This window comes from Sciurus vulgaris, assembly GCF_902686455.1.
Source record: "Sciurus vulgaris genome assembly, chromosome: 1".
NCBI lineage: Eukaryota > Metazoa > Chordata > Mammalia > Rodentia > Sciuridae > Sciurus > Sciurus vulgaris.
In genome coordinates this window covers 81316318-81329767 of record NC_136461.1, presented here as the reverse complement: position 1 = coordinate 81329767, position 13450 = coordinate 81316318, and the positions used below count along the sequence as shown (strand labels likewise).

Below are 13450 nucleotides of genomic sequence, written 5' to 3'. Positions count from 1 at the left end.
TCAATCTAACCAAAGAGGTGAAAGATGTCTACCATGAAAACTACATAACATTAAAGAAAGAAAATGAAGAAGACCTTAGAAGATGGAAAGATCTCCCATGTTCTTGGATAGGAAGAATTAATATTATCAAAATGGCCATACTTCTAAGGTGCTATACAGATTTAATGCAATTCCAATTAAAATCCCAATGCCATTTCTCATAGAAATAGAGAAAGCAATCATGAAATTCATCTGGAAGAACAAAAGACCCAGAATAGCCAAAGCAATCCTGAGAAGGAAGAGTGATGCAGGAGGTATCACTATACCAGACCTTAAACTCTACTATAGAGCAATAGTAACAAAAGCAGCATGGTATTGGCACCAAAATAGACAGGTAGATGAATGGTACAGGATAGAAGACACAGAGACATACCCACATAAGTATAGTTATCTCATACTAGACAAAGGTGCCAAAAATTTACAATGGAGAAAAGATAGCCTCTTCAACAAATGGGACTGGCAAAACTGGAAATCCATATGCAGTAAAATGAAATTAAACCCCTATCTCTCACCCCATACAAAACTCAACTCAAAATGGATCAAGGATCTAGGAATTAGGACCAAGACCGAAGTTCACCAATAGAAGAAAAAAGTAGACCCAAATCTCCATCATGTTGGTGTAGAACCAGACTTCCTTAATGAGATCCCCATAGCGCAAGAAATAAATGCAAGAATCAATAAATGGGGGCTGGGGAGATAGCTCGGTTGGTAGAGTGCTTGCCTTGCAAGCACAAGGCTCTGGGTTCGATCCCCAGCACCACAAAAAAAAAAAAAAAAAAAGAATCAATAAATGGGATAGATTCAAACTAAAAAGTTTTTTCTCAGCAAAGGATACAATCAATAATTTGAAAAGAGAACCTACAGAGTGGGAGAAAATCTTTTTCCACCACACTTCAGACGAAGCACTAATCTCCAAAGTTTATAAAGAACTTAAAAAACTTTACACCAAACATACAAAGAACCCAATCAGTAAATGGGCTAAGGAACTGGGTAGGCACTTCACAGAAGAAGATATACAGGTGATCAACAAATATATGAAGAAGTGTTCATCATCCCTAGTAATTAGAGAAATGCAAATTAAAACCACCCTAAGATTTCATCTAACTCCAATTAGAATGGCTATTATCAAGAACACAAGCAATAATAAGTGTTGGTGTGGTTGTGGGAAAAAAGGCACACTTGTACATTGCTGGTGGAGGTACAAACTGGTGCATCCACTCTGGAAAGCAGTATGGAGATTCCTCAGAAAACTTGGAATAGAACCACCATTTGACACAGCTATCCCACTCCTAGGTTTATACCCAAAAGACTTAAAATCAACATACTACAGTGATGCAGCCACATCAATGTTCATAGAAGCTCAATTCACAAAAGCTAGATTGTGGAACCAATCAAGATGCCCCTCAATTGATGAATGGATAAAGAACTGTGGTATATATAAATAATGGAATATTACTCAGCCATAAAGAAGTATAAGATTATGGCATTTGCTGGTAAATGAATGAAGTTGGAAAATATTATGCTAAGTGAAATAGGTCAAGCCCAAAAAACCAAAGGTCGAATGTTTTCTCTGATAAGTGGATGATGATATATAAGAGGTGGGGGGTCACAGGGGGAAGAGAAGAATGAAGGAACTTTGGATGGTAGAGAGGAAAATGGGGTGGGGGATGGAAAGTAGAACGAAACAGTATTACCCTATGTATACTTATAATTACATGAATGGTGTGAATCTACATTGTGTACAACCACAGAAATGAAAAAAGTTGTACCCCATTTGTGCACAATGAATCAAAATGCAGTCTGTAAAACTTAAAAAAAAAATTAATAAAAAAAATTATAACCTGGGGACAAAACAGTCTCCCCTTTTTAAGATCTGCCCTATTTGGCCAAGAGATACTTCTGGGTGCAGCCCTGCCTGTTACCCACAGAGCTAAAATACAAGGGCCTCCCTGAGTTCCCATGCATTCAAGCACCTATCTTGACTCTGCTGATTTCTAGAGAGAGGTTCCTAACAATCTCTGATCAGGACAAACTTCATTAACCAGAGTGCCCTAGATACACAGGTATATAAAGAGAGAGTCTCTGGGTACAATTGCCCTAGATACACAGGTATAAAGAGAGTCTCTGGGTACAATTGACAGTAGAAAACTCACTTAAGATTGATGGCACTATGATGGTGATAATAAGGGAAACTGGTCAAACAACAGTAACCTGAGTTGTTCAAGAACAATAACCCTTGAGTGCAAACTGGAAGAAAAAACAGATTTAATGCACAGTTTTTAAAATAGGCTATACTGTCTGATTCCTCTCCTGCAATAAAATTTATGGTGTAAATTAAATGTACAGATAACAAAATGATCCCAAAATTAACACCTCCATTTGCAAGTGCCTTCCAGGAAAAGCAAACAAGAACCTGCTCTGCTGGAGGTCTCCTAGGAGTGAGTGAGGCCTTTAGGCCAAAGGGACCCTAAGATTGGTGATCCATGTTATGTAACCAAGATTGGTTTAGGAGGAAATAACTTGCCCCAGGGAAAATAATAATAATAATAACCCCTTAAGAAAGAGGAAGTCATTCTCTTCGGGATAGTTGTTCAAATTGTACAATGAGTCAGATTTGCAAATATCCTTCCCTCCATCTTCTGCCTGTTAAAAAAAATCTCACACTGATGAGGGTCAATTTGTGTAAGACTTGAGAGTTAAAAATATTAAAGTGCAATGTCCCCTGCTTTAAGATTTTTCTTTGTCAGAGAAACAGATGACTTAAGATCTTGACCATGCTTATTTTCATGAATAACCTAAATATATGTGACTTGAAATACGTATACATCTGAAACTGAATGTTTGTCTGAGCCTTATCTAAATGTTCTATAAAAGTTCATAAAATGAAAGTTCATTTAGTTTAAGCAATAAGTGCTATTTTATATATTGCACCAGGCATAAAAGGCAACACTGCCATTTAACAAAAAACTGACTAAAAAAATATAGATTTTCTTACAGGATACCTCCCCTCCTTTGAACTTCAGAGATAAGTTTTTCTGGTATCTTCCTTGGCTGGTGGGCAGAGATAATTTTAGACCACCTTTTCACTAATCCTTCAAAGGTACAAACTTACTAAGTGTGTCAGTTTCAACTCACTACAATATACAGAGCTAAAACCTAATTTTGTCCTTTGTAAGTATTAAAACCCAAACCCTAGCAAGTGCCAGGTCTAATCAACCACTGTACCCCAAAATCCCTGTCCCCATTTTTCCAAATGCCACTGTTTCAACTCATATACCTATTGCTCTGGCTTTGTTACCCATGTTCCTAGTAGTTAAGAGATCCCCTCCCCACCTTTATTTTGCAGTACTAGTGTTGAATCCAGAAGCGGAAGTACTTACCACTGAGCTCTATCTCCAATCCTTTTTTATTTTGAGACAGGGTCTCACTAACTTGCTAAGGCTGACCTCAAACTGGTAATCTTCCTGTCTCAGTCTTCCAAGTCAGTGGGATTACAGTGGTGTGCCACTGCACCTGGCAAAGATTCCCCATTCTTTCAAGTACCTAAGAGCTTACAACACAATTTTCAAAAATAACTATTATATCTAGGTATTTGTAGCTAAAAGGTTTTCTGAGTCAGCTCAGTTTGACGTATACTTAGAACCAAACATACCCCATAATTTACATCCAATTAATGTGTTCCAAAATTTTTTACAAAATTCTTTAAATGTAGTCCTTACTTAGTGTTTTGATTAGTATGAGACCCCCAAATGATATACCTACAATTTATCCAAAGCACACAAAAACACCTGGTTGTGCACAATAAATAATGTCACTTTCCTATGAAAACTGATTAAATTTACATATTTAATTCTCTGAAATTCATTTCAGAGTTTTTTTTTGAATTGAGTAACTATGGGCTACTAATTTTGGTAGAAACTGAGGCTATTTATATACAGTTTTTTAATATTAAGTGCCTTATCTGTAGGAAAACATATATGTAATAATTTTTTTTTACAATAGCAAAACATTCATTAGTACAACAATAGTGTATCATTATATAGGACAATACTCCAGAAAAGAATGCTCACTACATTTCGTGACAGATTGAAAACATTCACTTCTACTCCCCTATCCTGGCAGAACCTACATCCCAATATAGAGGTCAAAAATAGCTGTTCTTCTATCTCAGCCTCCCCACTGCTAGGGCATGGGCATGTAAATTAATCTTGTCAAAGGCACCTACCCAAGAGGAAGTGTGCTGGGGGTTTTCTAGAAGTTTTATTTCTGTGACAAAAAGGAACAATTGAAAAACAAATGTTCCCTTTCTCATGGGCACCTCCAAAGAGAGTATGGTATTTGGCTGCTTAAACTAACTTTTGACCATAAAGGAACATGGCTGAAGAAAAGAGCCAGGCAGGGGTTGTGGCTCAGTGTTAGCATGCTTGCCTAGCGTGCATGAGGCCCTGGGTTTGATCCACATAAAAATAAGATAAAGGTATTAAAAAAAATTTTTTTAAATAAATAAATAAATAAATAAAGGAAAGAAAGAGCCAATGTGGAAGATGGCAAAGTGCAGAGAGAGGACACGCAGCCTTGGTGACAATATGAACTACTGACCAACTCTGGAACTACTCCATTTCTGAGTTGTTCTCATAAACATTTATTCTCTCTTATTGGAAGCCACCTGAAATGATGGACTTGGCAACTGTGACACTTTATTTTCTTAATCTCTAACCTTATTCCTTCAAGATATCCTACTCTCTTCTGCCCTCTTCTTAAATTCCAGTATTGTCTATTTTGCTTTTCCCAGGGTTAATAATTAATTACCTTTTAATTTTTTTCCCTCAATTTTCAATACTATTCAACCTATTTCCCCCAGCTCTTCATATCTCTCAATTATTTCAAATAGGTTAAAAATTCTACACTTTCATTTTCTTGACTAAACAGGAAGATCCAGAACTAGGAAACAGAACATACTATACTTGTAGCTACGTATTAAACAAATTATATTTTCTCGATCTCCATTACTGGACTGAAGGCTAAACAAAAGAAAGAACCATGCCATATCCACTTTTGCACATCCAAAGCCCAGAACATGTAATGGATATGTGTAATAAACATGAGGAGGGTTGAAATCACTTTTGCAGTATTGCTAACGCCTTGAAGTGTTTTTTATGCTTCTTTCATACTTAGGACCTCTGTAACTTTTGCTTAAAGGCAAGTCAGCAAATATTATCAACAATGATTTATGCTAACACCACTTTTTAAAGGATCCAATATCCACTGAGTGTAGGAGTCTATTATACATACACGTATATTCATTAGGTAGCAGCTACACTAAGGATGCTAGTGAAGGCATTCAAAATTTAATCAATGAAAACACTCCCTAAAAGTCTTGCTGAAAGAAATCAGGAAGAAAATGAAAACAGACTATAATTATACCTAAGAATTCTCAAATAGCACTGTTGATAGAATTTTTTAATCTGTGACAGTTACATGGTAGAAACTTAATCTAAGCTTTGAATGTGTGTTTTTAAAAGCAAAAGAAAGGGGTTGGGGATATAGCTCAGTGGTAATGTGCTTGCAAATAAGTATGAGGCGCTGGGTCCAGTCTATAGCACTACAAAACAAACCAAAAAAACCATAAAAGGAAAGAAAAACAGAAGATAGCACAAATATATACATGAATTTTTAAAATCTCCATCTTGAAGTCCTTTTGCTAACAACCACAGACTAAACAGATTAACTTAACATGATGAACTTCCTTCAGCATAATTCTCAAGGAAATTCATTTATTCATCAAAAAATATGCTGGTAAAGAGTGAGCTGCTTGATAACTTGAAGGGTCAAATAAAATATGCTATAAAACATTATTTAATATTGTGCTACAGTGTTTCATGTAGACATTTTATTTTTCAAATTACTGTATATCAGAAACCTTAAAAAAAAACCACACTAGTGAGTACCTTGGGAAAACTCTAAATTATTATGCTTTCATAATTTTGCGTTTTAAGTATTTTTATACCAAAATGTAATGGTTACTTACCAGCAGCCCAATAGTAAGAGCATTTATAGAATTACAGAATCACTGAGCTGGAAGAAAAACTTATATAATCTAGTTCACTCCATTTTTCATGATAAAAATAAGTCAAGAGAATCAAGTGCTAAGAAAAGGTAGAACCAGAGTCTTCATTCCCTCAGTCTCAGTCAAATGGTCTTCCAAGACATATCACTATTTCTCTACTTATTCTATCCTTTATTCATATTTTATAATAAATACACAAAGTCCAAAAGAATCTCCCTAAATATTTACAATGATATTAACGTTAGTTTATACAAGTATAGAATCACATGGGGGGAGGAGACAAAATGATCTCACATCCTCTTATATTTTACTGGCTATTATTCAACAAAACAACTATCAAATTATGAGTAATGCAATGAGAAATATTAAACTCAAATAGACGTAAAGCATAACAGACTTCAGGGTAATCTAGTCTACAAAACTATAATAATTAAAACATTGAAACTCACATTATCCATCTGTTTCCAGCACATGTCAAGGTATTGTTGAGCTTTTCGTCCTTCTTGGAGATGCTAAAGATTATAAATACCACCAAAAAACAAACAAAACAAACAAAAATGATTACATTTAAGCACTAAATAAATTCTATTATCCCCAAAAGGCTTTTCACTTTATTTTTCCCCCAAGGTATTAATTACATAATTTTATCAAGACTCAGGAAAAATTCTCTTAAAATACACTTTATAGAATACTATGATTGTCTTCAATAGGAATTAACAAAAGTTTTCTATAAAAGGTCAGACAATATTTTAGGTTTGCAAGCCTCAGGGTCTCCCCTACAAATATTCAACTCTACCAATATAATACTAATGTGGCCAGAGACAATTGGTATTGACTATGAATGTTAGTCTATTCCAATAAAATTTTATAAATGTTGAAACTTAAATTCGATAAAATTTTCACATGCTATAAAATATTTATTCTAATTCTTTATCAACCATCTAAAGATACAAAAACCATTCTTAGTTTATACAAACTAGAAAACAAAAATAGTAGGCTAGATTTGGTCCATGGGCTATCATACGCCAAATTTTAATCTTAACTCCAAAAGGATCACAAATTAGCAAGAATAACTTGCAATAATTTTTAGCTACAAGAAATTTAATAGAAAATCAGTTTGTGCTGAAAACAGGTTTTTCGAAAAACAAAGTATTTCTGTGAAAATATTTCATAAACTATTATAATTGGATAAAAATAGTTACCATCTTTCTTTCAGTTTTCAGATCGTGAGCATATCTCATTAATTCACCATAAACTCTGTGCGCCATTTCTTCTGCTACTACCTCTCGCTGTCCTGCATAGTCATTTAACTCATTAAGGATGTTAAAAAAGGCTATGCACGAGGTAAACCTGGCAAAAACATATTAAAAGTGGTGAATATATTTTTAACTTGCACTACAAATGTTTTTGTAAGGTATGAATTGAGCCTAACACTTGACAAATTTTAACACACTCAACCTAAAATGAAAATACTAGTTCTAAAATTAACTCCATATGGGATGAATCCTGCATTAAGCCCAAATTGTACAAGGTTTGTATATCTTCAAGTAGCCTTTAAGTTATAAATAAAGGGATATTTGGAATTGAAAAACAATAAGAATACTACCTGCAGACTCTTTTGGCATAGTGGAATCTCTTAGGTTGCCAACTGACTGGCCTGAGCTTGGGAATGAACTTGGTTGGATTCCTAGGCTTGGCAGCTGAACCTGTTGCAGAGATGATGCACTTGCTCTCGAGGACAGAACCTGCCAATCATACCACTCAAATGCATCTCGATGGCTGATCTACAGAACAACTTTGCTAGCAGCTCTGGATACAGCTGCCTTATGCCTGCCCACATCCTGAATGGAAGTGAAGAGCCATTATGGTTGGCATCAAAGAGGGGTAGAAGGGTCAAAAATAAGGGTAAGAATGTGTGTGAAGGGAAGGAGAGAGACAAAGAGAACCACTATTAAAATGTATACATCTAATTTAAACACAGGAAGGAATACTCTCTTATGGCTTAAAGATGACAGTTCAGATAGGGCTCTACTAATAGCAAACTTGAGAATCCTAATGAGTGCGACAACTTGACACAAAGTTGTTTGTTAAGTTCCTATCTTTTTGTTTCCGCATTTTGTAGCCATCCATATATTCCTGTTTAAGGCTGGCAAAAAGCTCCAAGTAATTCCTAGCCTTTTCAGAGTTCAAAAATTACCCTGAAAATCTCATCTCTTTCCTTATACCTTTAAACCAACAAGCCAAAATGTATTACTATCTGTAAAAGATCATCTAAAAGCTGACAGCTACAAAATAATGTATTGGGGTGGGTGGGACTCTCTCTTTTGATTCAAGTGGAGCCCTAGTTTACAGTTTACCTGGAAATCCTCTCCAACTATTCTAGAAAACTGCTGATCAAGCCCACTAAAGTATTTATAAGATAAACAGCAGTAGTTTCTGCTTTCATAAACACTGATTTTCTTATTAAAACAAACTTTAAAAATAACTTCATAAAAAAACAGCATATTTTAGTGAAAACGTGGTTTTTTTGTTTTTGTTTTTGTTTTGTTTTTAATTTAAATGTGCAGTTAATTAACTAGTATATAATTTACCTTGGCTCTTCATCTTTGGATGACCGTTTGGGACAGTACTTCTTAACCAGATTCCTATAAGAATAAGATTTTTTTAAATGTATACACAAACAGTTGTTGAAATTAAAATACTTTAGAACTTTCCAAATTTCATTAAAAATTTCATGACAAAACCAATTAAAAAAGTAAAATCACCATCTACTATCAAACATAATATACAATCTTACTTACATTTTGTTCTTATAATACTGATAACTGTAGAAAAACAGTTTATTTATTTTATATAATAGTAACAATTTGATTGTTATCAAATAACAGCATAAGAAAAAGTATTCAGTAGTACAACTGAGTAGTGGCACAAAGACACATTTCAAAGAAATATTATTTGTCACTCTTTTGTTTTGCAAATCAGCAATTGAAACACTAAGGTAAAATGTAAGCAGATGTTGATTCTTCCTCCATAACTCTTACTTTTATATGAAAATCACCCCTTAATTGGCAAATGAATTCATTAGATTGTGACTTGTAACTATCTCTTGCATCTATATCTGTTCTCAACATTCTTAGAACTAAAATGCTACCTTACTTCATCTTTATGAAATCAGCAGCAGACTAGTACATGGACTCTCCAGATAGACGGACTATATGGATTTGAATCCTGGCTATTTACCATAGTGTATATATGATCTTGGGCAATTTATTTAATTTCTCTGTGCCCTACTTTCCTAAAAACATTGTCAATAGTTATCTACGTCATAGATTTATGAGAATTAAATGAGATAAGGTATTTACTACAGTGCTTTATGCCTCAAAGTATGGTACATGAGTCATTGAGGGTACACAGATTCTCTGAAGAGTAATTTTTTGCCTGCTGAATCTAATAATAATAAAAAGTCAGGGCCTGTATTTTGTATGTCTCTTTTTATGTCACTTTCCTAGTATTTAATTCTTATTGTATTTTATATAAGCCTAAGTACACAAATAGATTGGGAACTAAAAAGAAACTGGTCAATCGTTGCTAAGAATTTGAGATGCACTGCTTTAAACCTAAAGCACTTTAAAAAATAAATGGCCCTACCGTTTCTCAAATTTATCACTGTCTTAATTATTTTCAGATTTGTATCACTTCATCCCACTTATTCAATTCAGTTTATTCATTCCACAATTGGTACTATGCAATCTACTAGGCACATCAGAAATCAGTGTACCAATGCTTAAGAGATACTCATGAAAGAAAACAGATTTATACCAATAATTACAATATACAGTGTGATAAGGGCAATGATAAAGGTCCTATGATAGAAAAGGAAGACCTACACCCAAAGAGGGGTAGGTAAAAAAAAAAAAAGAAGACAGTGAGTTCAGATCAACATATACTGAGCTCCTTCCATCAAGAAACCCATAGCCATCTTAGTTGTAAAGTAAGATACAGGATGACAGTTATGAGGACTTGCAAGTATTTTTTTTTTCAAAAGCTTTGTTAATATTTAACAGATTCTTCCATTAGTACATGTATATAATTTATGATTAACTGTATAGGTACATGCTCATCTTTCACACATAAGCAATAAAAAGTTCAGAGATCACTGGCCCAGAGAAATTAAATAAACATACACAAACATTTATATAAATAGCATCATGTGGAAAAGGACAATAGAGGGATGTGCAGAGGGGCTTCCCCAGAGATGGAAAATTAAAATTTCTTATTCCCTGAATAAAGAGATGAACAAGAATTGGGGAACTAGAAAACACTGGGGGAATTCTTTTTTTTCTTTCTTTTTTTGATATTTTTTTAGTTATCAATGGACCTTTATTTGATTGATTTATTTATATATGGTGCTGAGAATCGAACCCAGTGAGTGCCTCATACATGCCAGGCAAGCACCATACCATTGAGCCACAACCCCATCGCCGCTAGGGGAATTCTAAGCAGAGAAAATCTAATAAGCAAAGGCAAGGAAATAAGGAAAAAAACAAACAAGCAAATATGACATTTACGAAGAACTAGCAGTAGGTTTAATATTGCTGGAACATCAAATATAAGCCAGAGAACGACAAACAGTGAGGTTAGAAAGATAGATGAGGAGAACAAAGCAAAGGTCCTTCTAAATCATATTAAGGAATTCTAACTAAATATTCCTAACCAGTGGTTCTTAATTATGGTTACCTAAAACACCCAAAAATCACTACTGTGGATGAATAATTCACCCAAACATCAGCAAAGCTACTATGTATTATTTCAATTATTAGGTTAACTAAAAGGGAAATTAGTAATTGTGTATAAGCTACAGTCCTTTTTAAATGGGAACTCAAAAGGGAAGATGAGGAGGAAATGATGAATACGAGATAATTATAATAGGCAAATCCACAGGGAAATAGATTAGTGGTTGCCCATTCCTGGAGAAAGAGGAAATGACTGCTAAAAGATACCAGGTTTCTTTTGGGGATGATTAAAATGTTCTAAAATTAAACAGTGGTGGTGACTGCATAACTATATGAATATACTTTAAAAACTTGAATTGTATACTCTTAAAGGGTAAATTATATTATATATGAAATACAGCTGCTATAGAAGGAGAAATGACTATTGGGTAGACGGTCCATCTGCCACGGGCCTTAAATTCAGTAAGTCTAAAATGGAATTTATCTTGCTTTACAAAACTTATTATTATCTCACATTAATGGAACCACCATCCATCTAGAGTATAGACATTTAAGCCCAAAATGTGACAATCATCCTATACTTTCTCAAGTTTCTCCCACCTTAAGGTGTTGAGGTCCTATAGATTCTATTTCCTACCTAGTCAACTTTTTTAAAAGGATAGTTTTTATAATAAAAAGGGAAACCATTACACAAGGAGAAGTTTCTTCTTCTTTTCACTTTTTTATTCCTTTGATACAACTGCATGAGGATGAGACACTTAAAGCTACTGCAATATCTCATAACAAAGAGGGAGACAATCAAGGGATTCATGAAAATGTCCTGTCATGAAGCTCTGTAGAACCCTCTACTTCCAAACTTTTTGTTATGTGAGAAGCCTGTTACTTGCAGTTGAATGCTTCTCACTGACACTATAAAACTTTTAAATAAAATTGACCAAAACAGAAATGGTGTAAAAACTGGAACTCTGAATAAATATCTGGGTTCAAGATCCAAATGTGAAAGACAACATCCATGAAGACAATAAAAACAAGAGCTACCATCTATTATTTCTCAATCTTTATACTAAACACTATACATCTCCCTCCTCAACCTTTTTTTTTTTTTTTTTTTTTTTTTTTTTTAGGTAGTGGAGGTAGTGACACTCTACCCCTGAGTTACATCCCAAGATCCTTCCTCTTTTTTTAAATTTATTTGTTTATTTAGAGATAGGGTTCTTAAGTTGCAGAGGCTGGCCTCAAACTTGTAATTTTGCTGACTCAGCCTCCCAACTCACCAGGATTACAAGCATGCACCACCACACTTGACCACTTTGCATATTATGTCTACAACAATCCTGAGCAGGTATTATTAGCTCTGCTTTACAGGGTTTAGGACACATTAATTTGCCCTTGATCACACAACTAGTAAGAGGCCAAATCAAAACCAACCTCAAATCTGATTCCAAAACCTCAGACAGTTAACATAATGAATGTGAATGAGGCTATTCAAGAAGTACAAAGCAAAAAGGTGGCTAAAGATAATCTAGGAACACACATCTAACAGGGGAGGAAGAAGAACTGAGAGATCAATAAGTATGAGCAACTAGAGAAATGAACACACCATGGCCCACTACCTATGTTCGTAAATAAAATTTTACTGGAACAAACCACACTCATTCATGTAGTATCAGAGCTTAAGGACAACAGAGTTCAGTAATTATGACACACAGCCCAGAAAGACGAAAATACTTATTGTATGGGGAGGGAGGGAGGGAGGGAGGGAGGGAGGGAGGGAGGAAGGAAGGAAGGAAGGAAGGAAAGATTGCCAAGCACTAAGATAGATAACTCAGAAACCCTAAGAGAAACCTTCATTGAAGACAAAGGATTTCTTTTTTAAAAAAGAAGTTTTAAGCGGGGGTTAGGGATGTAGCTCAGTAGTAGAGTGCATGCCTACTAGGCAAGGCCCTGGGTTCAATCCCCAGTATAGAAATAAGAAGACCCTTGCTTCATCAAAGAGATAACAAATTATAAAAAATATCCATATCCATAGAACCTAGCAATTACTGATTAACTTAGAATCATCCTATAGTCTCCAGCCTATAAATGTATTGGTTTCTAGAAATTACTTTTAAAGTCAATGGTTCTTAACCATGAATTCACAAATTCCTTTAAGTGAAAATAAGTCAATCTTTGGCAAATAACATTTCAAAGAATGAGCAGTTTCAAACTTTGACAGTATGTATGTATATCAACATTTTAAACATTTTAAAAAACTTCCAGGCTGCAGTGGACATTTGTTTTACTTATCTACATCACTTCCCTTCTTCCTTTTGTAACAGCTGTGGCAGACATATTTCATAAAACAAAACAAAACATGTTATTTCACACATTTTTCAGCTTCACAGTTAGGCAGGACCACATGGTCAATTCTATTTAATGGGAACCCTCTGGTTCCCTCATTCTCTGCTGAAGCAGCTGTGAAGGTCTGGAGATGAAAAAATGGAAAGGTTGTATTCCTGAGTTACCACATGGATGGTCACTTGGACTCGGAGCAGACTACATGAGTGAGAAATAAGCTTTTAGTTTTGTAAATTCCCTGAGATTTGGAAGTTATTAGTACAATATAGGCTGA

General features: G+C 34.7%; 1 protein-coding gene across 3 annotated transcripts in view; it reads right to left on the bottom strand.

Moving 5' to 3' along the window:
- The window catches only part of FNBP1L (formin binding protein 1 like), a 122589-nt gene that overhangs the window by 37149 nt on the left and 71990 nt on the right, over positions 1 to 13450 (bottom strand). For all 3 annotated transcript variants that reach the window (XM_079150554.1, XM_079150552.1, XM_079150553.1), the window contains exons 3-5: positions 8698 to 8751; positions 7309 to 7456; positions 6556 to 6618 (exon numbers count right to left, since the gene is read on the bottom strand). In XM_079150554.1, coding sequence (XP_079006680.1) covers positions 6556 to 6618; positions 7309 to 7456; positions 8698 to 8751 — 265 coding nt within the window. The remainder of the gene's footprint in view (positions 1 to 6555; positions 6619 to 7308; positions 7457 to 8697; positions 8752 to 13450) is intronic.